This window comes from Myotis myotis, unplaced genomic scaffold, assembly GCF_014108235.1.
Source record: "Myotis myotis isolate mMyoMyo1 unplaced genomic scaffold, mMyoMyo1.p scaffold_m19_p_2, whole genome shotgun sequence".
NCBI classification, from domain to species: domain Eukaryota; kingdom Metazoa; phylum Chordata; class Mammalia; order Chiroptera; family Vespertilionidae; genus Myotis; species Myotis myotis.
Genome location: NW_023416324.1, coordinates 16,153,614 through 16,179,103, shown reverse-complemented (window position 1 = coordinate 16,179,103; position 25,490 = coordinate 16,153,614). Strand labels below are relative to the sequence as shown.

At 53.5% G+C, this 25,490-nt stretch overlaps 1 protein-coding gene across 8 annotated transcripts; it reads left to right on the top strand.

The window, feature by feature from the left end:
• Window positions 1-5,980: 5,980 nt before the first annotated feature.
• Window positions 5,981-25,490, top strand: FGR (FGR proto-oncogene, Src family tyrosine kinase). Of its 8 annotated transcripts, none has more exons than XM_036351076.1 (14): window positions 5,981-6,167; window positions 9,524-9,644; window positions 13,613-13,675; window positions 14,697-14,926; window positions 15,409-15,511; window positions 16,301-16,399; window positions 19,606-19,709; window positions 19,956-20,105; window positions 20,758-20,913; window positions 21,330-21,509; window positions 22,081-22,157; window positions 22,408-22,561; window positions 23,538-23,669; window positions 23,780-25,490. In XM_036351076.1, the coding sequence occupies exons 4-14, from the start codon at window positions 14,707-14,709 to the stop codon at window positions 23,986-23,988; spliced, it is 1,584 nt and encodes a 527-aa protein (XP_036206969.1). In that variant the 5' UTR covers window positions 5,981-6,167; window positions 9,524-9,644; window positions 13,613-13,675; window positions 14,697-14,706; the 3' UTR covers window positions 23,989-25,490. The 8 variants fall into 8 exon arrangements, with proteins under 8 accessions (XP_036206969.1, XP_036206965.1, XP_036206968.1 ...); XM_036351072.1 differs by having other exon boundaries at window positions 14,694-14,926; XM_036351075.1 differs by lacking the exon at window positions 9,524-9,644.

Sequence of the window (25,490 nt, the reverse complement as noted above, 5' to 3'; positions counted from 1 at the left end):
TTTGCAGATCATACGGTCTGTGATGCAACTACTTGGCTCTGTCATTGTAGCATGACAGCAGCAGCCGTAGGCAATATGTAAATGGAGCGTGGCTGTGTTTCAATACAACTTTATTTATGGACACTGAAATTTGGATAAACATAATTTTCATATTGTCACTCAATATGTTTTTTTGTTAATCCTCACCTGAGGATATTTTTCCATTGATTTTTTTTTTTTTTTTTAGAGAGAGTGGAAGGGAGGGGGAGAGACAGAGAGAGAAACATTGATGTGAGAGAGACGCATCAATTGGTTATCCCCAACCCTGCATGCACCCCGACTGGGCCAGAGCCTGCAACCGAGGTACCTGGCCTTGACTGGAATCGACCTTCAGTCCATGGGCTGACACACTCTATTTACTGAGCCAAATCAGCTAGGGCTGCCACTCAATATTATTCTTCCGTTGATTCTTTGAACCATTTGAAAACGTAAAAACCATTTTGGCTCACGGGCTGCACAGAAACAGGCAGAAGGCCATCACTGACCCATAATTTGCTGACACCATTACAGCTCATCTCTCTGTGGGAAAGGAGAGAGAGAGCCTCTTGGCAACTCCAGATCAGCGGGCAGTGCTCCTTCAGCACCGGGTGCAGTTCTGGTCTTTAACACCTTTCACCTCGCCCTGGCTGGTTTGGCTCCGTGGATAGAGCGTCGGCCTGTGGACTAAAGGGTCCCAGGTTTGATTCTGGTCAAGGGCACATGCTCAGGTTGCAGGCTCCATCCCCAGTGAGGGGTGTGCAGGAGGCAGCCGATCCATGATTCTGTCTCATCATGGATGTTTCTATCTCTCTGACCCTCTCCAAAATCAATAAAAATATATTTAAAAACAAACAAAAACCATTTCACCTAGTGGTTTTGGCATCTGCTGTGCACGGAATCATGTTGCCCCCCAAATTTATATTGAAGCCCTAACTCCCAAGATGACTGTGTTTGAGATAGGGCCCTTCTGGAAGTAATTACGGTTAAATAAGGTCATGCAGGTGGCGCTCTGATCTAACCAGACAGGTGTCCTTATGAGAAGAGACAGCAGAGAGTTGGTTCTCTGCCACCGAGAAGGTATCTTCCACAAGCCAGGCAGAGAAACCAGCGCGGCCAGAACTTGGCCTGGGACTTCTAGCTTCCAGAACTTATTCCCGTGAGTAATAAATGTCTGTTGTTTGACCCACCCAATCTATGGTACATTGGTGATTTTTGCCTAAATCAATGATCTAACTGGGGCTGCAAAATGGAGTTTTTCTAGTTCTCACATTCCTTCTAGTGGGTTAGCTAGCATTTTTCTACAAGAAAACCAAAAGCAAACCAAAACAAAACAAAAAACCACCCAAAACTTTCCCTCATCAATTAGAAATGAACCTAACTACAGTTCCTCCCAAAAAGGCACGATAAATGCTTCATTCTCTAAGGGAAGGTTTTTGTTTTTTCTCTTTAAATGAAAATATTTAGAACCTGTTTGTATGCTGAGGGACTAATTCTATGGAAAGGGTAGTGCAGGAGAGGGAGTTACAGAAGGTGTGACGTCCACAAAAGGTGAGAGGATTTGGAGTGCAAGTGGGGGAGGAGGAGAAGAGGTGGGAATTTAGGGGACAGTAGGAAGGGTGTGAGCTGGTCATCTGGGCAGACACAGACGGCCAACTTACTAAGAAACTGCCCTGAAAAAAAACAAAACCTGGCCAGTTGTGGGCTCGATCCCCAAGGGAGGGGGTGTGTACGATTGGTGATGATCCTCTCTCGTCGATGTTTCTATCTCTCTATCCCTCTCTTCTCTCTCTAAAAATCAATGAAAACATTTAAAAAGAAAGAAAGAAACTGCCCTGGAGGATTGTTGAGCCTGGCTAGTGCGCTTTTAAAAATCCTCACCAGAGGGGGAGAGAGAGAGAGAAGCATTGGTCTGTTGCCTCCCTTACGCACCCCCACTGAGGATCACACCTGAAGCCTAGGAATGTGCCCTGACTGGGAATTGAACGGCAGCCTTTGGTGTACAGGACGACACTTCCACCAGCGGAGCCACACGGACCAGGGCATGGCAGGTGTCCTTCTGAGGCGGGGAGCTGTGACCATGTCTGCATGCAGGCAGTTTTCTCCTCCACACCCAGAGAAGGTGGCTGGTTGGATTGCTGCAGGCCTAGGCTTTCCAGGTGAGAACGCCAGAGCAGAGGGGGGCAAGCAGTGCAGGGTCCTGTCGAAGGAGGACTATAGGGAGTGAGAACAGAAACTAGGCTGGTTAAAAACACAAGTGAGCCCTAGCCGGTTTGGCTTAGTGGATAAAGCGTCAGCCGGCAGCCTGAAGGGTCCGGGTTTGATTCTGGTCAAGGGCATGTACCTTGGTTGAAGGCTCGATTCCCAGCTCTCGTTGGGGCACATGTGGGAGGCAACCAAATCAATGTGTCTCTCTCACATCAATGTTTCTTTCTCTCTATCTCGCCCTTCCATTCTCTATTTAAAAAATTAAAAAAAATATATATATATGGCTAATATGCTAAGTGTCCGACCATTTGACGGTAGCTATGACATGCAAAGACCACCAGGGGGCAAATGCTCCACAAACAGGCATGGAAACATGGGACAGACTGATGAATCTCAGAGGGAAGAGAGGAGGGGGGAGAGCAGAAAGAGATTAACCAAATATATTCCTTTTTAAAAAATATGTATTTTTATTGATTTCAGAGAGAGGAAGGGAAAGGGAGAGAGAGATTGAAACATCAATGATGAGAGTGAATCATTGATTGGCTGCCTCCTGCACGCCCCCTACTGGGGATCAAGCCCGCAACCTGGACATGTGCCCTTGAGCAGAATCGAACCCGGGACCCATCAGTCCGCAGGCCAAGGCTCTAGCCATTGAGCCAAACTGGATAGGGCAACCAAAGATTTTATATGCCTACTAGGGGTCCCTTAGCCTGGCCTGCACCCTCTCGCAATCCGGGACCCCTTGGGGGATGTTGGACTGCTGGTTTTGGCCCGATCCTTGCAGGCCAGCCTGAGAGAACCCACCAGGGCACGAATTTGTGCACCAGGCCTCTAGTGTTTATATTAAAAAAAAACAGAAGTGAGAGCAGGAGAGTAATGGCTAGATGGGAAATGGGGTGGAAGGTCTCAGCCAGCTTGCTGGGCTTTGAATTTTGGTTTTGGTATCAGTTTTCAAAATTGATTTAAACAAGCATGTAAGCATGGAGGTTGAAAGGGTAGTGGAGGCCCGTCCTGTGGCCTCCTTGCCCTGTGCCCACCATCACCTGTACCATATAAAGAGTGAGTGCCACATCGAGGACAAGGACTGGACCCGATTCCTATCTGAGCCCCCAGTACCCAACCTGGCACAGAGGAGTGACAGCGAAGGCTTGAGGTTTCACTGAATGAATGAAGGATAGCAAACACTTATATGGCACTTACTAGGTGCCAAGCAGTAGTCTAACAGCTCATTGATGTCTCCTAAGATTCCTGTGAAGTAGGGTCAACTATTATCCCTATTTTAACAGACGAAGAAACTGAGACACAGAAAGGTAAAATAATTAGTTCAGGGTCGTGGAGCTAGAAAGAGGCCGAGTCCATGTTCCTAACCACCAGGTTATTCTAAATGGATAAATAAGAGTCAGAAGCTCTGTCCAGAATGACGCCAGGTTTCTGGAGGTCAGAGCCCTGGTCTGGTGGAGAGATCCAGAGACAATAAACAATGAACTGAAGAATACACAATTCTAGGTTAGGACAACTGCCATGAAGGAGACAAACTGAGGGCCAAGAACAAGAATGGGCAGACTTCCTTCGTTGGGGTGGTCAGGGAAGGCTTCCCTGAGGAGGTGGCACTTCAGGCCAAGGCTAGGAAGGAGCCAGTACTGTGAGGAGCAAAGAAGAGTATCTTAGGATGAGGGAACAGAAGGCCCTGAGGCAAACATTCAAGGTATTCTGGGAACTGGAAACGATTCCAGTGGCTGAAAAGGAAGATGGCTCAGTGGCACTGGAGAGGTGGGCAGGCACCCAGACCTGAGAGGCCATGGCAAGGAGTTTAGATTTTATTCTTTTTTATTATTTTATTTTATTTTTATTATGCAAGTAAAGTGGGAGGTAAGTCACTAGAGAGTTTTAAGCAAGTTGGTTCAAACATTTATTTATTTTAGAGAGAGAGAAACATTGATTTGTTGTTGTTCCACCTATTGATGCACTTATGACCCAGGATTGAATACCTAACCTTGGCACATTGGGACGATGCTGCAACTAACTGTGCTACCCGGCCAGGGCAATTTGGTCCAATTTGTACTTTTTATTTAAATATATTTTTTAATTGATTTTTCAGAAAGGAAAGGAGAGGGATAGAGAGTTAGAAACATCGATGAGAGAGAAATATCAATCAGCTGCCTCCTGCACACCTCCTACTAGGGATGTGCCTGCAACCAAGGTACATGCCCATGGCCGGAATCGAACCTGGGACCTTTCAGTCCGCAGGCCGACACTCTATCCACTGAGCCAACCCGGTTAGGGCCCAATTTGTACTTTTTAAAAAATGTAGGTTTTAATTTATTTTTTCAGAGAGAGAGGAAGGGAGAGGGATAGAGAGATAGAAACATCAAGGCTTCAGCTGCCTCCTGCATGCCCCCTACTGGGGATCAAGCTGGAAATTTGAGCCTATGCCTGACAGGGAATGAACCAGTGACCTCTTGGTTCTTAGGTCAATGCTCAACTGTTGAGTCACCCTGGCTGGGCCCAGTTTATATATATATATTTTTTTAATTTTTAAAATTGATTTCATAGAAGAAGGAAGAGGGAGAGAGAGATAGAAACATCAATGATGAGAGAGAATCATTGATCGGCTGCCTCCTGCACACCCCACACTGGGGATCGAGCCTGCAACCCGGGCATGTGCCCTGACTGGGAATTGAACCATGACATCCTGGTTCATAGGTTGACGTTCAACCACTGAGCCAGGCCGGCCGGGCCCAGTTTGTATTTTTAAAGCAGAAGCAGTTTTGCTTCTCTGTCTATTTGCTTATTTAGTCATTGATTCTTGAATTTCTTCATTCATTCTTTGATTCTTTCTTATTTATTTTTTATTGATTTTAGAAAGGGAGGAGAGAGAGAGAAAATATCAACGTGTTGTTCCACTTGTTTATGCATTCACTGGCTGCTTCTTGTATGTGCCCTGACCAGAGATCAACCCCAAACCCTTGGCATATTGGGACGACGCTCTAACCAAGTTACCCGGCCAGGGCCAGTTCCTTCTTTAATACTTACCTTCGATTATTTGTTTTTTCATTGGGCTTTCATCTGTGCACCTGAGAATTCCTTTGTTCCTGGATAATTCATGCATTTCCATGCCTGAAGAGCCTGTGCCAGACCCTGCCTGGGCACCGGGGGCATTGACAAGAGCCAGGACCAGTCCTTGCCCTTGAGGAAAACACATTGTACACCCCACATTCTAAGAACCAGTTGTCACCCTAAGACGGTGCTGAGTGTTCTGGGGATGGGGCGGCAGCCGAGGAAGGAGGGCGGCAGCCGAGGAAGGAGGGCGGCAAGGCTTGGTGACCAGATCTGCATGGTGCCTGTGCAGCAGCCAGAGGTCAACTGGCAGTGAGAATTTGGGTAAGGCCTGTCCCGGGCTGGTCCTCAGTTTTCCCTGGTCCTCAGTTTTCCCGGCTGCAACAGGTATTGGCAGAGGAGGGGGTGGGGGGCTTCAGTGACAGAAGGAAGCCCCTCTTAACCTCAAACGCAGCGATTCTAAAAGAGCAGGTGCTTCTGGAGGGAGGAACCTGCCCCTTTGGAGGGAGCCGCTGGGAAGGCTGCGCTGGAAGTTGGGGTCTGCGGAGAGGAGCTGGGGTGCAGGGACGGGGCTGGGCCGACCCTCGGTCGCCAGGGGGGGCGGGAAGTGGGGGCGGGCGGGCCTGGGATTTGAGGGCCCCTCCCCGCGGCGGGCAGCTGGCTTGGTGCTGGGGCGGGACTGTGAGCTCTCCCCGCCACCGCCGTCTCGTCTCGCCGCTGCGGCTGCAATAAGAGAAGTCCCAGGCGGCTTCCTCCTCTCTGCCCTGAGGGGGCGGCGGTCAGAGGCCACAGCCCCTCCGTTACCCCCACCCCTTAGGCACTCGGGGCTGCCGGGAGCCCCGCGCACTCACCTGGGGTCCGTCGGAAGCGGCCTCCGCTGGAACCAGGTAGGCGGTGGTCAGGTGGGGCTGGAGGGGCTGCGTGCCCCGCCCCCGCCCTCGGGGGGGGGGGGCCCAGGAGGAAGGGGGGGAGGGGGAGAGGGAGGGGTGAGCCTGAATTTAGGGAGGGCTGCTGAGGGAACTGAGAGCCAGGAGTGGAGGGCCAGGGGGCCGCACCCCGAAAAGGACCTCAGGAGGAAAACCCAGAGTAAGACTGATGAAATGTGGGGAGGGGCTGAGGGGGTCTGGGGAAGCAGCGCCCCTAGAAAGGCCTGGTGGGAGAACGGAAGGAACCTGTGGAGTGCGGCTGACAGGCTTTGGGAACAGGGCTGAAGGGGGGCGAGGGACCGGCGGACCTCCGACCGACGGGGCGGGGAGAAACCGAGGGGACCTGGACGTGAGTCTGGGGAGAAGATGCGGGGCCTGAGCGAGGGGACCCGGCGGGTCTGGGAGGAGCAGGTGGAGGAGTCTGCGGGAAGGTGGTAGGACAGCCACCTCGGAGGACCGGAATGTGGGGTGCAATCGGAGGGCCATTAAGTCCCCCCAGCTGGCCTTGGCAGAAGTGGGGCGAAGCCCGCAGCCAAGAGGGAGCGGAGGCGCTCGCGAACCAGCCCCGGGACCCTCCGCCCCGCACCGCACGGGTGGGCGGGCCTCGGAGTCAGGGGACTCCTTCTGGGCGCTGGAGGTGTGGGCCCCGCTTCCTGGGGAAGTCCCCGCCCTCGGCAGGGATGGGCCTCTCTGGGTGCCCCCTCCCTGCCCGGAGCGGCGGTCTCGGTCCACGTTCTTCTCGGGATCCGGGAATTGCTGGCCGCCCCGACGGAAATCCTGCCTTTGACCGCGATCGCTGGGAGGGGCTGTCTCCATGGCAACGAGAGGGTGGAGACGCTCAGCCCCGCGCTTGGCTGCTGTAGCGCGGTGCCCTCGCAGCCCACTTTGCTCCCCGCTTCGCCCCCATTTTTTTCTTTCATTGATTTGAACGAGAGAAAAAGAAGGAGATGGAGACAGAGGAGGGCAGGAGGTGTGGGGGTGGGGTAGGGGGAGAGAGAGAGAGAGAGAGAGAGAGAGAGAGAGAGAGAGAGAAGCAATATCTACCGATTGCCTCTGGTACCCGCCCGGGGGACACCGCAACCCGGTATGTGCCCTGACTGGAATCGAACCCACCACCTTTTGATATACGGGAGGAGTTCCAGCCAACTGAGCCGCAGCAACCAGGGCTTTGCCCCTGTTTTGGGTCCTCGTCCGGGAGGACCTGGGAGGTGTAGGGACAGAGGAGTGAGATGACGGTGATCGGTGTTCAGGGACCCCGGGGTGGGTGGTCTGCAGTTTCTGGGACATGACCAGACAGGGCCCTTGATTGCTGTGTGACTTCACGCTGGTTATGAGGCTTCTCTGGCCGCATTTTCCTCCTGTGACCTATGCGGACATCACCTCTGCCCCTCCCAGCCCCAGTCAGGAGCTTCGGGTGCAGAAAGCAGTGTTTGCTAAGTGTCCTGGGGGGGTTCAGAGTGATTTATCACGGACCCGGAGCCTCCCTTCACCTTCGCAAAAGCATGTAGGGGCACCCGAAAGCCTGACAGGGCCTCCAGGGACCAGCACATAGCTGACATCTAACAAATACATGAATGTTTGAGATCTGTCCCCGATTCCCATGGTCCTTGGCCTCCTTCCATCTGTGGTTGTGCTGGGAGAGCGAGGCTCTGTTCCCACCTCACAGACGAGAGGATGGCGGTTTGGGAGTCAGTGACTGACAGGGCCAGCATGAGGGACCCAGAGTCCGGGGAGTCTTGTCCCTGATGAAGGAAGTAGCCAGAGGGCTGAGTTCCCCCCTCTCCTACCAAATCCGGATTTCTATCCTTATTTTCTAGGCAAAGAAACTGTGGCTCGGGAAGGTGAACTGACTTGCCCCTCTGGAATGTGTGCAAGGGGGAGGGGGGAAGAAGGCTTGGGCTCCATGGGCTTTGTGGCTGGCTCCTGATTCCGGGGGGGGGGGGGGGACGAGGGGGGCCAGAGGGGGAGGCGTGGGGGGGGGGCGTGAGGGTGGGCATGAAGTGTGAGAGTGTGTGTAAGGTTTGGGCTTTGAGTGAATGAGCATCAGCATGTAAGCATCTGTGTGGGTATTCGGGTGTCTCTGCAGCCACCTGGGGCTGATGTGGAAAAGGAAGTTGCCAGACCTTGAGAGGCTGGGTAGGGGGGCTCCAGAGCCAGGGAAGGGGGGGGCCAGGGCCTTTCCTGTCTGGCCACACTGTGGAACGTAGACTCATTCCTTCCACTTCCTCTGAGCCACCCAAGAAACTGGAGTCCCTAAAGACCACTGCTTTAGAGGCTGATGGATGTGTTTTCAGCAACAGATGAAAAACCACTTTTACCCACAAGAAGTGGAAAAAATTCAGCTGACACCCTCAGGACCATATGGAGGGTAAAGCGAGTGTAGCGAAGATAGGTTCCCCTCCCCCTCCCCTGCCCCATCCTTCCCCCGCTGTACTCCCCACACCAGGGTAGCAGCCTCAGATTGCGGTATGTCTTCGCCCCCCCTGCCTGTTCATGGGTGGAGAATGTAAGGGCCTCAAAAAAGCCAGTGTGAGATGGTTGGAGGTTCAAGGAGAGGTGAAGGCCTCAGTGAAGGAGATCAGGGCTCAGTACGGGCACTGGAGCAGGAGGGGTGGAGGGTATCAGCGAGGGATGAAAGTCAGGGGGGGTCAGGTCTAGGTGACTGGTGACGAAGGGGGTGCCGTGGGGCTAAGAGCCCAGAGCCCTGAGGCCTGAGGAGAAGCCGGAACTCTTGCAGGATGGTGGTTTCCTGCGGCTGCCCAAAGGCCCAGTTCCCTTTTGGTGAAATCCCCCAGGCAGCTGTGCCAGCTCAGGCCTCCCCCTCCCCCTGGGAACCTCTCCTTCTCCTCAGCCCTGCTACTCCTCCTCCCTCAACCTGGAGGTGCTTGCAGGGGCTCGACCTCACTTAATGTTCAGAAACAACCTCATGAGGTAGCGATTTCTATTCCTATTTTCTAGGCAAAGAAACTGCAGCTCAGGAAGGTGAACTGGCTGATTTGCCCAATGTCTCAAGCTAGCTGTCAGGCCGGGTAGAATTTGCCCCTAAACTTGTTTTCAGATCCTACAGATACTTGGCAGGGGATGAGGGGTTGGGGGGAAAGAACAGGACATCCTGGCTCTATATCACAGCCCTGACCTGGCTTTGGGAAGCGTGGCCCTCAAGAAAGGATGTGTAGGCCTCGGCTCCCATGTCCAGGAGTAAGGGTGGGAGGGAGGCAAGCTCCGGGCTGGGTGGCCAGCTGCCATATGATATGGCAGGGGGTGGTATGTGCAGTTGGCCAGGGGCTGGGAAGGAATGATGACGTTCTCCTGCTCAGTCTTTGGAGGACACAGCCACGGTTCCAGGAACAGAACTCTGGACCTGGATTTATAGCCCTGGCTTTGAATCCCCTGCCTGGCTGTTTGACCACGAGCAAGTCACTTCGCCCTGCACACAAGGTGAGGTGGTGGGAGGTGGCCTGATGAGTGGTCCCTGGGGGCACTCAGCTTGGAAGCTGGTGGCCCTCAGCGTCACTTAGCCACTGCACACTGGGCAGCAGGCACATTTCTTCAAGCCTTCCCAACAACCGCACAGACGGGACAGGTGCGACAACTGAGGTTCGGAGGGCTCATGTCACTCATTCAAGGTCCCGCCGTTGGGTAGGGCCGCACAGAGGAAATGTTGAAAGTCAGACCTCAGCTCTGACATCCACAACCTGATTTTGGCCCAGCTGAGCCTCTGGTAACTGACTCCTGTCAACCAGATGTTCAAGAGGCATATTTACGAACAGAATCAAGTCCCTCTCTGCAAAACAGGGGTGATAATAAAAGCCACTTCCTGGGGTCACTGAGTGAGGTCATGCGTGGGAATTGCTTGGATCAACACCAGGCACTGAATAGGTGTTCAGTAAAATCGCATTTTTAAACGGATGGTCATTGCCTCCCAGACTCCTAGGGAGCCGGATTGCTTTCCAAAGATCCCTTTCCCTTTTCTGTCTCTGTCTCTCTACTTTTCATTTCTGTCTCTGTTTCTCTTTGTTTCTTCTGGCATGACGTGCTGGAGCCGGCTAGTGCTGGCTCTGGGGAGCTGAATCTGCCAAGCTCTTTCCAGCCCAGCGTTCAGGAAGTCACTTCAGTAACCTGCAATCAGCCATGGTGGGAATATTGACACCGTGGAAATCAGCAAAGGCTACAAATCAGGGCCTCTTATTTTTCCTTTAAGAGCCGGTAGACCAACCAGCACATCACACTGAGATTCTCTTTGTCTCTCCGTGTTTATGTCTTCCTGTGTCTCTCAATCTCTGTCTTTTCTTTTTTTACTTCTCCCCATCTCTTTCTTCTGAGGCAGCCACATGAGTGTGGTCACATGCAGCGTGGCCCGCTCGCTGCCTGGGGCCATGCAGATGCCACACGCTGTACCCCACACCCTCACCCCACATCCTCCAACCCCCTCAACATACTGGTGCCCAGAGGGTCAGGCTTAGGCCCGGGCCCTGGTCCCCTTCAGGTCTAGAGTGCAAAGCCCTGAGAGCTGACCCTGCTGCCTGTTGTCCATGGTGTCAGATCCACCACGGCTCTTCCTCAGCCCACAGAGCCCTCCGCCTCCTTCTCAGTGGCTGACAGTGTCTGATCCCTACCCCATTCCAGACATGCGGGATTTGGCGCTCCCCTTCAGCTGATTTAAAATCATTGTGGTAACCATGTGGGGACCCCAGAGGTGGTGTAAGTTTGTGTCTTTTATATATTTTTGGAAGGAAGAGGGAAGGGTAAAAAAGAGAAAGGAGGGGGGAGGGTGGGAGGGAGAGGGGGAGAGAGAGACAGAGAGAAACATCAATGTGAGAGAGCCACATCAGTTAGTTGCCTCTCACATGATTGGGGTGGAGAACCTGCAACCCAGGTACATGCCCTTGACCGGGAATCGAAGCCATGACCCATTGGTGCGTGGGCTGATGCTCTAACCACTGAGTCCCGCTGGCCAGGACTATGTTTGTCTCTTTTACACAAGGGAGTTCTGTGTGGGTCTGCCATCTGGAAGGGCTGTGTGTTCCTATGGGGCTCCATGCATCTGTGAATGCTTGTAGGAATGGCTGTAATTTTCCAGGTCTGTGACCAGCCAATAGAAAAAAGTGACTCTGATTCTGGAGCCAAATGCCAGAATAAATCAACTGTGTGACCTTGGGCAAGTTTCTAAACCTCTGTGCCTCAGTTGCCTTATCAATAATAATACTTACCTCATAAGGTTGTTGTAAGAATAAAATGAGCTAATATATGTAAGCTGTTTAATGCAGTGGCTGGTACATAGTGCTATATATTCTATACATGCAATTCTTATGGAGAGGCTGTGTGTGTGTGTGTGTGTGTGTGTGTGTGTGTGTGTGTGTAGATTGGTGAGGGCTGGAGGTATGTGTATATGAGGGTGTGGGTATCCTTGAGGATGTAAGTGTCTGTGAGTGTGTGTGTGTGAATCTGCACAGAGGAGCTCAGAGTCTCTGCATGAGGTGCCATGTGTAGCTGAGGGAATGTGTGTGTGTCGGGAGAGGTGGGAGAGGTGTGTGACTCTGAGTATCGGCCCTGTGTGCTGTCTGAGACACATGTGTCTTCCGGTGAGAAGACCTCCATCTCATCCTGTAACCCTTGTTTTCATCTTACCCCCCATCTGTCCCCTTGGTGCCTCAAATCCCTGGATGCGATTCCCAGCTCCATTCTCTCCCTGGCCCTAACCAGCCCTGCAACATCCTGGAGCCTTTCAGACACCATGGCTTTCCCCCAGGGGAAGGGTCCTGAGGTGACCTCTGCAATGGCTTAGTGAACAGGGGCTATTTTAGGTTTCTCACCACAGCCTGCCTCACAGTTCACCACAGGGGTGTCAGCCCCCATCCCCCCTTCCACAGGAGAACAGTTACAGTGAAGGGTGAGAGGGGTGGTAGCGCTGGGGTGGGGACCAGGGCACTGATGTGACAGAGTCATTGGCTGGGCAGCTGGACCTGGTGGATCCAGGAAGGCTTCCTGGAAGAGGTGAGTGATGCTTGGTAGGAGGGGCGGGACCCATAAGGGGAACTGGATTTGGGGATTAAGAAAAGCCAAGCAGGGGCCCGCGGGCCCCTCTGGGGAAATCAGGGTTCACTGTTGGCCTCACCCTGAAACTCTCCATTCCTCTCACAGCTTAGGAAATGGAGTGCTCCCCCCAGCAGTTCCTCTCTGAGTGTTGCAATGCCAGGGTTTCTGGTGGGGTGTGGGGAGCCCTTGCTCAATGACCTGCTAGTCTGTTGCTCAGGGGACACAGTTACCCAGAGAGGCTAAGCCATTGGTGGGCTCCCCAAGGGACCCTGGTGGCCCAGCTTCTGACCGGGTATTTCCTTGATATGGGGTAGGAGTTGGCTCTGGAGATGGGTGTCCACCTTTGCTCGGCCACCATTTGTGGCCGGTAGCCGTGGGCTGCTGGGGTCTACCCATCCCAGGCTGTGAGCAGAGGCAGCTTCCAAAGGTGAGTGACTGCTTTTAGGAGACAGTGACTGGCAGCCAGAGAATGAGCTGAGCGTGACTTGATAGAAATCCAATTAGAGGAGTGGGTCTAACACTAAAATATGAGTGTTGGAGTGTCTGGATCTGTTTGCTTGAGAGGCAGCCTGTGTGTATGAGTGTGTGTGTGTGTGTGTGTGTGTGGTGTGTGTGCGGTGTGTGGTGTGTGTGTATGAATGTGTGTGTGTGTGTGTGTGTGATGTGGTGTGTGTGTGTGGTTGTGTGTGTGTGTGTGGTGTGTGTGCGGTGTGTGGTGTGTGTGTATGAGTGTGTGTGTGTGTGTGGTGTGTGTGCAGTGTGTGGTGTGTGTGTATGAGTGTGTGTGTGGTGTGTGTGCGGTGTGTGGTGTGTGTGTATGAGTGTGTGTGCGGTGTGTGGTGTGTGTGCGGTGTGTGGTGTGTGTGTATGAGTGTGTGTGTGTGGTGTGTGTGCGGTGTGTGGTGTGTGTGTATGAGTGTGTGTGTGTGTGTATGATGTGGTGTGTGGTGTGTGTGTATGAGTGTGTGTGTGTGTATGATGTGGTGTGTGGTGTGTGTGTGTGTGTGTGCACGTGCACACACACGCACACTACTATGCATCAGTTTGGGCTTGTGTAAGAGCTTGAGTTGGTGTGTTGCAGGTGCATGCTGTGAGTGTGAGCGTTGCTGGTGTGTGTGTGTGTTACTGTATGAGGTGGTATGTTGGTGCATCAGGTGGATATGAGGGTGAGAGAGTCAGTGTGGGCGGTGCGTCCTGTGTGAGGGTGACTGTGTAAGTGCGCCAGGGGCAGTGGGAAGGAAAATGAAGGCAGAGGTCATGCGGGGGCAGAGCCCAGGCCTTCTGGCTTCCTGAAGAGGCAGGAGCTAGCAGCTGGCTTGCAGGAACATTGGCAGAACCTTCATCTCCCATGTCCTTCTGTCTCCCCTCAGGTCTCTGGCCCCTCCCAAGGACCATGCTGCAGCCCCACTGACCACGGAGTAGGGGCCTGAGGGGTGAGTGAGGAGGGAGGGGACTGATGGCTCCCCATACGCAGGAATCTTTCCCCAAGACTCATCGACTTTGAGGGCTGGGAACTCGGGCAGGGTAGCCTTCCTGGGCCCCACAACTTCTCACAGACCCCTCCTCCTACAAGGGCCCTGTTGCTAGGTAACAGATGGGGGAGCCAGAATGAGGCAGCTTGAGAAGCCAGAGGCTGGACCTGAGACAGGAAATGGCCTTGATCCCCTCTGCAGGGAATCTCCAGGTGCAGGCACACAGCCCTCACACACTCACTCACAAGCACATATCCATGCATAACATGCACACACAGAGAGACACACAGACATTCACACATACTTCCACAGAGCCGCACACACAGACACACGCATACACTCCCACACAGGATGTGCACATGGTAATGACACAGAGGCACCTACTCACACAGACCTGCATGCACAGAAGCACACACAAGAAACACGTACATATGTACACACTCACAAGACACAAGCACACACAGAGCCATACATACACAGATAGGTACATGCAATTACATACACAGACATTCACAAAAGGCTGCATACACACATAGATGCAAACCTACAAACAAACTCACAAATTCTTAGAGACACACAAAAGACACACACACAAGCGCTCTTAAGGAGTCACAGAAATACAAAATACTGAAGCAATAGGAGGCAAAAATATATAAATAAGCACAGCAACATTGGGAAGCAGAAAAGCAGTCCCACTGAGAATACACATTCTCTCTGCAAACACACTAAGGCAGCTGGTAGTTAGAGCCAGTGGTAGCCCTGCCCACCTCTATCCCTCACGACGGGGGAGCCCCTACTCCAGACCTGAGAGGAAAAGCTGCATGCTTGTGACAGAGCCATCCGCTAGGTAGCTGGACCTGGAGGTGTATGATGTGTGTGTGCAGGTGCGCACATGCATATGTGCGTGTATGTGTGTGTACGTGAGCACATGCATGTGTGCATATGTGCATAGGGTGGCCTATCTGCCCCCATTTTTTAGCAGGGCACCTGGAATGGGCTGTGTGTTTTGCAAGAAGGTGGAGCCAGCGCCCAAGGAGGCTGTTGGCCTGGAAGGGGACTTCAGGAGCTACGGGGTTGCAGACCGCTATGGCCCTGACCCTACTCAGGCCCGGCCTATGTCTTCCTTGGCCCATATTCCCAACTACAACAACTTCTCCCCTCAGCCCACCAGCCCCGCCTTCCTTGATGGGGGCACCATCAGGGCCATCTCAGGTGAGTTCAGTAGTTGGAGGCAGGCACGGCCTAGACCCTGGAGAAGGGACGGTGTGGACTTGTCCTTGGGCGCCTCCAGTATGGCACGAGAAACACAGCCCTGCCTTCAGCGTGCGCTCTGAGGAAATACATACAGCTCTACCCTCAGGAAACCCAGTCTGAAGGGGAAACATAGCTCTGCCCCAGTCTGAGAGAGGGACCCTTAAGATCCTGCAACAGGGAAATCTTCTTGGTGGGGAAGAGGAGGAATTGGTGATCTGGCGACTTCCCAGGTTGGGAGGGATGGGCTTGAAGGTGTATGTCCTGAATCCAAGATGCGAAGCCTGAATTGGAAATCCATGGGACTCCAGAGGCCTTTGGGAAGCAGGGCACAGCAGTGGGGAGGCACAACGCCTGGCTGGGGATCAGAACTCTAGGGAGGCAGCCCCTTGGTGCCCCCCATCCTGTGCCCTACCCTATACTGAGGAGCCCTGACTCTACAGGGCCTGGGGTGACCCTGTTCGTTGCTCTGTATGACTATGAGGCCCGGACGGAAGATGACCTCACCTTCACCAAGGGCGAGAAGTTCCACATCCTGAACAACACGTGAGTGACCAGGCCACTCTGCTCAGGGCATGGCCTGGATTGGGAGCAGGACTCAAAGAGGAATTCTACCTGGTCCCTATCCTCAGAAATCTCCAGCCTAGTTGGAGACACAGACACGTGGCAATAACAACCCTGGGTGATTGCTACTATGTGAGGGGAGCATGAGGAACTATGGGCACAGAAAGAATACCAAACATGGTCTCCAGGGTGGTGGTGGTCAGGGCAGGCCTCCTGGAGGAGGAGATTTCTAAGCTGAGACTAGAGAAATGAATAGACCTTGAAGGGAGAGGTGAGAAAAGAAGAAGAAAGAGAGAGAATGAGAATAAATGATGACTTCTGGAAACTACCAAGTGGTTTGGTCTGGGTGGATCATAAAGAATGAGGTGCGAACAGAGAGAGCAGAGGCTGGAGGGGTGGGTGGGAGCATATCTGCAGGGCTTCCAATGCCATGTTGAGGAGTCTGGATTTTGTCCAGAAGGAAATATGTGGCCACTGGGGGTGAGGTTCAGTGGGGAGTGACCTAGTTAGCGGTCCCATTGCCTACCCAAACCCCAGCCCAGCACTGGAGCCAGAGGAGAAAGTCAGAAGGCCCAGATGTTCCCAAACACATTCCTCCTGCAGGGAACAGTCTCCTGGGACAGTTGTAGTGGCTGGGGTCAGAACAGACAAAAGCCCTGGGGTGGGGGGAGTCCCAGGTAAGGAGTTGGCAGGTTCAGTCTCCACCTGGGCCTTTGTGTGCCCCTGCCTGGCCCCAGGTTGCTGCTGACACCCCCCGTTTTGTGCCTGCAGTGAAGGTGACTGGTGGGAGGCCCGGTCCCTCAGCTCTGGACAAACTGGCTACATCCCCAGCAACTATGTGGCCCCTGTGGACTCCATCCAGGCTGAAGAGTGAGTAGTGGTTGAGAGGAGATCAGCCCTATGAACAGTATTCTAAAGGTCAAACTTAAGGTCACCTCTTGGGCAAGCCACAGCTCCACACTGTCTCCTTATCTATAATTCTATAAGGTCATTGTGAGAATAAAAGAAGATAATAATTATGATAGTAATAGATGATACTTATCTAGCATGTACTATGTTCTGGGCACTATTCAAAGTGCTTTCCGTGTATTAATGGAGTTAGGAATTAATATCATTCTGTTTTACAAATGAAACTAAGGCAGAGAGAAGTTAAATATCCTGCCCAAGTTCACATAGCTAGTAAGTAGGCGGAGCTGGTGTTTGAACCCAGATCATCTGGCTGCATTTGCTGAGCATTATTATACGTATTGTCTCTCAGCGATAACAACAGTGCATGGGCTTTAAAACATTGCAAACTGCTAAGCAAATGTAAGGGAGTATTACTTAGAATTACTAAGGAGGCAGGGAATTACTCACAGAATACCTTTATGTACTTGAGATACTACTATAGGTACATTACCCACCTTGATTACTTCTCACACTATTGATATTACTATTATCCCCATTTTACAGGTGAGGAAACTGAGGCTCATGAAACTTAAAAAAAAATCTTCACACACATATGAAAAGGAAAGATTAGAGAGACTGCAAAGTGAGAGTTAGCAGGACTTGGTGACTGATTTGCCACTGGGACATGGAGAGTGGGCGGAGTCAAGGGTGGCCCAGTCTTCTTGAGAAATTGGGTGGGTGATGGTGCCATTTGCTAAAGTGGGAACGTAGGAGCGGGTTGGTTTCTAGGGTGGACTTGTTGGGTTAAGTTTCATGGGTGGGAATACCCAGCTGGAGGAGACGACCAGCAAGTAGATTCGGTTGTACTTTGCATGAGAGGTGTCCGGTCCATGCCAAGCCACGCCAAGCCCCAAATTGGTCCAGAGGAAGGGGCATCTACTAATTGGCACTAGGCTCTTCGTTTGTTTGCTGTGGCTCTTGCTCTGGCACCCCTGGGGCTGGGGTGGAAATTTGGGACTCTTCAGAGTGGAGATGATAATTAAAGCTGTGTAGGAGGCTGAAGGAAGAGGGAGGGATGTGAGAGAGATTGGCCCTAGGACCCAACTTTGAAGAAAGCTGCTGTTGAAGGAGAAGGAGCCGCTGGAAAACCAGGCCAGGCCATGTCAGAGCAGCCAAGAGCGCGGAGGAGAGGTTTCAGGAAACAAGAAATGAGTATCAGAGGCTTCCACTGGATTTGGCAATGGGGGTGACCTTTGTGAGACATGTCTGTGTGAAGTGGGGTGAAGGCCAGACTGCAGAGCCTAGGAAGGAGTAGGAGGTGAGGAAGTGGAGACCCAAGTGTGAAGTGCTTTTTCAAGAGAAGAGAAGGTGAGAAATATAACAGAATGTTTATGGCAAGATAGGGCTTAGCCCCGCCCCTGTGGCTCAGTGGTTGAGCATCGATCTAGGAACTAGGAGGCCATGATTTGATTCCCGGTCAGGGCATGTGCCCGGGTTGTGGGCTCGATCCCCAGTGGAGACACGTGGGAGGTAGCCGATCGATGATTCTCTCTCATCACTGATGTTTCTCTCTCTCTCTTGTCCTTTCTGAGATCAGTAATAATAACAACAAAAAAGATAGGGCTTAGAACACTCCTTTGGGGAAGGAAGAAATGTAGGCATATGTAGAGGTTGGTGGGATGGAGGCTGCTGATGGGGGCTGGTTGGTGGGAGAGACGTGTTTCTGAGCAGAGGGGTGTGGACAGGGTCCAGAGCTCAAGTGGAGTGAGGACTTGGTCTGTGAAGGTGGTAGGAGGCATGGAGAAGAGGAGGGGTGACGATGCAGAAGGCGAGAGGTGCGTGGGCTTCATGCTTGTGTCCACATCTTGGGGGCAGTGTCCCGAAGCCCTGAGCGGCAGAGGCACTCAGAGTGGTGTCGCTGTTAAGAATAGTGTGGTGGTTAAGAGTGCAGGCCTTAGAGCAGACAGCTCCGGTTCCTATTCTGGCAACACAGCTTCAGAGCCTGTGGCTTTGGGCAAGTTGCTTAACCACAAGGTGTCTCAATTTCCTCATCTGTCTAATGGGAATTAATAATAGTACTGACCTCACAACCTTGTTATAAGAATTAAATGAATACATGTATGTATTAAAGCAGAGCCTGACACAAAATAAGTGCTGTTGTTATTACATTAATTATTAAGGAAGTAGCTAATGTCATGGGTATGGGTGGGGGCAGGGCTCTAAAATAACGTGGAAATGTGTCTTGTCTACACAGTCCTTCAACAGTTCTTTCCTTCCCATTCCTGCCTACCCTCCTGGACATTTCATTTGCCAATGCCTCCCCCTGATCCCCCAAATGTGCCTAGTACCCAGGTGTGGGATGACAATTTTAGAGTTCACAGAGACTGCCACCTTCCTTGATTTGAAAACGATGCTTCTTTTAATTGAGCCCAAGATGGTCATGGGCCAATTTTGTGATCAAATGACATCTTATTCTTCTATGGGACCTGTGGTCATTTCATCTCCCCACAGTTGGTTTGAGGCTACAATTCAGTCCCCGAAGAATATCCAGAGAAAGCAGGAATGCTCGAGCTCTGAAGTTGAAGTTGAGACTTAGAACAATATTCAAATTTAAGAGAGTGGAGGAAAAGCAGCAGTCAGAAGCAGGCAGGAGCAGGCAGAAAGAGGGGAAGAGAACCAGGAAAGAGTGTTGTTCTGGAAGCCAAAGGAGGAAAAGGATTCCCGGTGCGTGCGGGGAGAGGGATCCGAGAGATTCCCTCGGTGCTGTGGGAAGAACTAGGGTGGGCTGCAAAGATTTCCAATACAGCTCATTGCAGGCCTTGCAGGGGGTCACTGCTCCTCTCCCAGCCGCAAGCTCCTCATCTGTAAAATGAACTTCTGGAGGAGCAGTAACTAATGGGCTGGTGGCACCCTGATGAGGTCATTGGTGACTGGGGTTCTAGCAATTTTAATTCAAGAGGAACCCAGAGAGTGGAGAGAAGCCTCGCCGTTATTGGGCACCCACTGTGTGCCAAGCATTCAAATTCCCCTTTTCTGTGAACCTCAGACCCAGGCTGTGAAGCAGGTGTATGAGCCCCCTTTCGGGGATGAGGACACTGAATCTTGGCTTGTGAAGTGACTTTTCCCAGGAGGCTGACTTGGGAGTTGAACTGGGTGTGTAGCTGACGCTTGCCGGCCCTTCCCTACAGGTGGTACTTTGGAAAGATGGGAAGGAAGGATTCTGAGAGGCAGCTGCTCTCCGCTGGCAACCCCCGGGGAGCCTTTCTCATTCGGGAGAGTGAGACAACCAAAGGTAGGGACTGTGCCATGGCTGGCCCTGGACCAGGACAGCCTAGCCATTAGGGTGCCTTGGTGGGGCTAAAAGCAATGGGTTGGGGTAGGAGGGTGGGTGGGGCTAGGAGTGGTGGGGTGGGGCTTGGGTCAGGGCCAAGACTGGGGCTGGGTTCAAGGGATGTGGCCTTCCAACTCCAGAGTCCCCAGTCTTGTGGGCCTCTTCCTGCTTCCAGACTGGGGCAGGCCAGGTGATCCTTCCCAACAGGTGCCTACTCTCTATCCATCCGGGATTGGGACCAGGCCAGAGGCGAGCATGTGAAGCATTACAAGATCCGAAAGCTGGACACGGGTGGCTACTACATCACCGCGAGGGCCCAGTTTGACTCGGTGCAGGAGCTGGTGCAGCACTACATGGGTGAGGCGGGCCCCTGGGGCTGCCCCGTGCTGCAGATCCCTGCCCCAACCCACTGAGCCAATGCCCAGAGGAGGGTCTCCAAAGTGGGAGTGGCAGGCCAGGACCAGGACCCAATCTAGGCTCTCGCCCGGGATACTGCTCTGTGGATTCCAGAGGAAACAGGCGTGAGGCCATTCATATCAGAGCAAGGGCACCCCCCCTAATGTCTGAGCCGGGTAGGAGGCAGAATAGCACTGACGTGGAGGATGGGCTGCAGGGTTAAGGGGAAGGGGGATTCATGCCCAGGTTTCTGCTTTGGTTGATGAGGGAAAGGATGAGGGCCACGGAAGAGTGAGGGTCCCATGTCCACATCTTTGAGTGGAATCGTCAACTCCATTTCCACCTGTCAGAATCCACCTTCCTCTTGGCGCCCAGCTGGAGGCCACCTTCCATGGAAGTCCCCAGTCCTTGCAGGGGCCACCTCGCCCTCTTGATGTACCTCCTTCTCTGGGCACCAACATGTTCACCCCCTCAGTGGGCCGGGCTGCCTCCTGCCCTGGCCTGTGACCTCACCTGTGGCCTAGGCCCTGATAACTGATCTTGGAGACTGAGGTGGGATGAGGAATGTGGGCCGGTCTATTCCGACTGTGACCTCCAACACCCCCCTCCCCAGAGGTGAACGACGGGCTGTGCTACCTGCTCACGGCGGCCTGCACGACCATGAGGCCGCAGACGCTGGGCCTGGCCAAGGACGCCTGGGAGATCAGCCGCAGCTCCATCACGCTCGAGCGCCGGCTGGGCACTGGCTGCTTCGGGGACGTGTGGCTGGGTATGGAGGCCCCAGGGGCCGGCTGGGCACTGGCTGCTTCGGGGACGTGTGGCTGGGTATGGAGGCCCCAGGGGCCGGCTGGGCACTGGCTGCTTCGGGGACGTGTGGCTGGGTATGGAAGCCCCAGGGGCCGGCTGGGCACTGGCTGCTTCGGGGCGTGTGGCTGGGTATGGAAGCCCCAGGGGCCGGCTGGGCACTGGCTGCTTCGGGGACGTGTGGCTGGGTATGGAGGCCCCAGGGGCCGGCTGGGCACTGGCTGCTTCGGGGCGTGTGGCTGGGTATGGAGGCCCCAGGGGCCGGCTGGGCACTGGCTGCTTCGGGATGGGGATGTGTGGCTGGGTATGAAGGCCCCAGGGGCCGCCCCAGGGCTAGGGCGGGCGGGGAGCCCGTCCTGATGAGCTGAGGGCACCCGGCAGGCACGTGGAACGGCAGCACGAAGGTGGCGGTGAAGACGCTGAAGCCGGGCACCATGTCCCCGAAGGCCTTCCTGGAGGAGGCGCAGGTCATGAAGTTGCTGCGACACGACAAGCTGGTGCAGCTGTACGCCGTGGTGTCGGAGGAGCCCATCTACATTGTGACCGAGTTCATGTGCCATGGTGAGCAGCGGGGGCAGGGCGCGAGGCTGGGGGCAGGGTTTGGGGTGAAGTTAAGGTGAGTGTCTCTGGGGCAGGGACTTGGGCAGCGATCTGTGCTGGGAGGATGCACCCTGCGGAGGATCCGACAGAGGCGCAGAGAAGGGAAACCGCGTGACTGCTGGGAGTGGGGGCGGGGCCAAGTTAGACCAGGTGGGGGTCTGGGACTGGGGGCGGGGCCTCTGGCGTGAGGTGTGGTCAGCTGGTGGGTGGGCTTGGGGCAAGTGAAGGTGGCATCAGTGATGAGATAGGGTCTGGGACGGAGTCTGAGTGTGGCATGTCCAGGGGTGACGTAGGAAGAGAAGAAAGATGTGGGAGAGTCAAGATATCTGTGGAGGGGGATCCGGGTGAGAACTGTGAAGGGTTGAGGTGCCTGGCGGGATCTTGAATGGGGGCCCATCTAAATGACTGGGCTGGGAGCCCGGGCTGGGGCTTAGGAGAGGGGTTCTCGATAGGGGAGGGGCCAAGGGAGACCGGGCTGGCCTGGAGCTGGCGGTAGGGTCTTCTTGCTGATTTTCGGGGTTCCTCTCCCCAGGGAGCTTGCTGGAGTTCCTCAAGGACCGAGAGGGCCAGGATTTGATGCTGCCCCAGTTGGTGGACATGGCAGCCCAGGTAAACTGGGGCCGCAGCCGTCATTTCTCAGATCCCCCTCCTATTAACCCTCCACAAATCCTTGTGCCCTGAAAGCCCGGTGCCCTTAAACACAGCCTCCCCCTGGCCGCGCAGCCCCACCCACTGCATCAGCTGTGCGAACTGAGGCGGGGCCCTGGCTGCCTCCGAGCCAGTGCCTTGCAAAGTTGGTTTTTCAAATGACCCGTCACATAGCCATGGAGTTCCCATCTCTCCGTACCTTGGCCCGCAGGTAGCCGAAGGCATGGCCTACATGGAGCGCATGAACTACATCCACCGGGACCTGAGGGCAGCCAACATTCTCGTGGGGGAGCGGCTGGTGTGCAAGATCGCTGACTTTGGGCTGGCCCGGCTCATCGAGGATGATGAGTACAACCCCCAGCAAGGTGCCCGGCCTCATCCCACCTCAGGGCCTCACTTACTCAGGAACCCTCCCCCCTTCCCATCGCAATGTAGTGTAAGAGGCAACTCTGAGTTCAGATCCAAGCTCCTCCACTTATCAGCCATGTGGCCTTGGGCAAAGTCCCTACCATGTGTTAGGTACTGCTAGAATTCTCAAGTGAAAGACAATACGCATCATAGCATGAACCCTGTAGCCAGAGTGCCTGGGTTTGAATCCTAACCACCCATACACTGTATGGTCTGCCTCCTTTTCCTTATCTGTGCAATATGGATAATAGTATGTATCTCAAGGGGTTTTTTGAGGCTTAAATGAGTTAATGCATGTAAATCACTTAAGGCAGTACCTGGCATGTAGGAAAGGCTATATTGCAGGTCCTCGAATAATGTCGATTTGTTCACATTGTTTCTTATAACATTGATGAGAAAAAATTAATTCCCTCCCTCCCCCCAAAAAATAATTAATTCCCAAGCTTAGGCCACTGTCTGTGTGGTTTGCACATTCTCCCCATGTCTTTGTGGGTTTTCTCCTGGCCCTCTGGTTCCCTCTCTCACCCCAAAGCTGTGCATGTGAGGTGAGTGGGCATGTCTACATTGTCTCTGCCTGAGTGAGCTTGCATGTGAGTGCAGCCTGCAATGGAAGGGCGTCCTCTTCAGGGTGGGGTCCCAATTTGTACCCTGAGCTGCCTTCTGCACGCCCCTTACTGGGGATCAAGCCGCAACCTGGGCATGTGCCCTTGACCAGAATCTACCCTGAGCTGCCTTCTGCACGCCTCTTAACTGGGGATCGAGCCGCAACCTGGGCATGTGCCTTTGACCAGAATCAAACCCGGGACCCTTCAGTCCTCAGTCCGACATTCTATCTGCTGAACCAAACCGGCCAGCGCAAGACGCCATTCTTTTAATCCAGCTGTTCCCAGGGATCCCCCTCACTGACTTTCCCTTCTCCTCCAATCTCTCCAGGGGCCAAGTTTCCCATCAAGTGGACAGCCCCAGAGGCGGCCCTTTATGGCAGATTCACCATCAAATCAGATGTGTGGTCCTTTGGAATCCTGCTCACTGAACTCATCAGCAAGGGCCGAGTTCCTTACCCAGGTTTGCTGGGGACCGGGAGGTGGGAGAGTGGTCATGGGGAAGGGTTGCTGCTTCTTGCTGCTTCTTTGGGAGAGGCTGGGCCCCCTGACTGACGGAGCCCCATCCTCTAGGCATGAATAACCGGGAAGTGTTGGATCAGGTGGAGCATGGCTACCACATGACGTGCCCCCCAGGCTGCCCAGCATCCCTGTACGAGGTCATGTTGCAGACCTGGCGTCTGGATCCGGAGGAGAGGCCTACCTTCGAGTACCTGCAGTCCTTCCTGGAGGACTACTTCACCTCCACAGAACCCCAGTACCAGCCTGGGGATCAGACATAGCTGGTCTGGGCATCTGCCACCTCTCTGGGGGTGCCCACCAGCCCTTTTCAATCCCCAGGGTTCTGGTTCCAAAGCCCCCAGGCTTAGAGCCCTATAGAGTCCTAGCCTGTCAGAGCAAACTGTTCGCTCTGACGCCATCAAGGGCAACCCACTCATTTTAAAGATAGACAAATAGAGGTTCAGAGATGATCCCTTACCCAGTGTGGCCCAGGCAATATTTCTCCCTCCAATTTAGGACCCTATATGCTTCTAGTCTCCCTACCTCCCCCCGCCCCTCCCCAAAAAAGGAAATACTCAGACCTTGTCTAGTTATTTATAAAACTATATCATTTCCCTCGCCTCCTACCCCTGCATTCCTATCCTGCCATCCCACCCTGGTCCAGGACCCCAGAATTCAACCCCAGTCATCTCTTGTGTCTGTAAGTTACAAAGAGAGGGAAAAACTTACCTGGACTCCTTTCCCGTGAAGTGTACCCTGTAGTCCAGGACTGGGGTCCAAGGCCCAGATTGAGGGAGAGGATTGCTGAGGGCTTACCCCCGCCCCAGTCATGTGTGTATGTGTACTGATTTTGTAAATAAGAAAAATGACAATGTGAATCCATGAGCTATGAAGATCCCTTCCTTTGCGAGGGAGGATGGTCAGTGGGAGGTGAGTGGGGCTGCTTTGGCTGCTGGGAAGAGGGAGGACCCTGAGAGCTAATAAGCACAGGGTACACCAAGGTGTGTCTTAGGACACCCAAAAATCCTATGCTCATCCCCACTGAGTTTAGAACAAGTCCAGCGATGGCTATAGAAGACAGGCAGTTGGAGATCAAAATGTCACCTTCATTACTACCGTGGTTTTAGTTCGTGTGCAGTGGGTTTGCTAATTCTTTACTTGATCCTACAGATTTACTGTTTTTCACAGGCATAGCAGCAGGCCTCCCTCAAAAGGGGCAGTGGGGGAGGTTCACAGTGGACCCCCTACAGCTCCCCAAAAGAAGACAGAGGGAGGGGAGAGGGGAGGCCTGAGAGTTAGTCCAGCTCACTGGGTCTCACCTGGACAGCTCTGTGCTCTAGGGGGTTTTGGAGAGGTTTGGAGGCAGTTTTGTTTGTGATGATGACTAGGGCCTCCTGTCAGGGAGTGGGCAGGGATGGAAGGTGCTCAACAACCGGCCTGTGCGCATGTGCAGTGAGGAATTGTCCCACCCCAGGTCCCCCTTCAAGGCACTCTGACAGCTGATGTGCATCTACATGGAAACAAGGGGAACCAGAAGTAAGGATTTCCACCTCCGCCATCAGGAAATTGTTGACCCCCTGACTTACTAAGAGGATGGACAGGGCTAGAGGCTGGGAGCTAGGAGTCACTGCTGTAATTGGCAAACAATCACAGAGCATTAAATTTGCGAAGGCCCTTTGCTAGGTGGGATCCCAGGAACACAAACGTGAACAAGACCAGTCCTTGTCCTGGAGGAGCTTACAGTCAGGCTGGAGAGAAATAATAATAACCTATCTATTAAGCA

What these genes read in the sequence shown, in the direction of transcription:
- FGR (XM_036351075.1), top strand. Translation starts at nt 14,707, where the DNA reads ATGGGCTGTGTGTTTTGCAAGAAGGTGGAGCCAGCGCCCAAGGAGGCT. An exon ending in GACCGAGTTCATGTGCCATG is followed by an intron (nt 21,510 to 22,080) that starts GTGAGCAGCGGG and finishes TCCTCTCCCCAG; the next exon opens with GGAGCTTGCTGGAGTTCCTC. An exon ending in TGGTGGACATGGCAGCCCAG is followed by an intron (nt 22,158 to 22,407) that starts GTAAACTGGGGC and finishes CTTGGCCCGCAG; the next exon opens with GTAGCCGAAGGCATGGCCTA.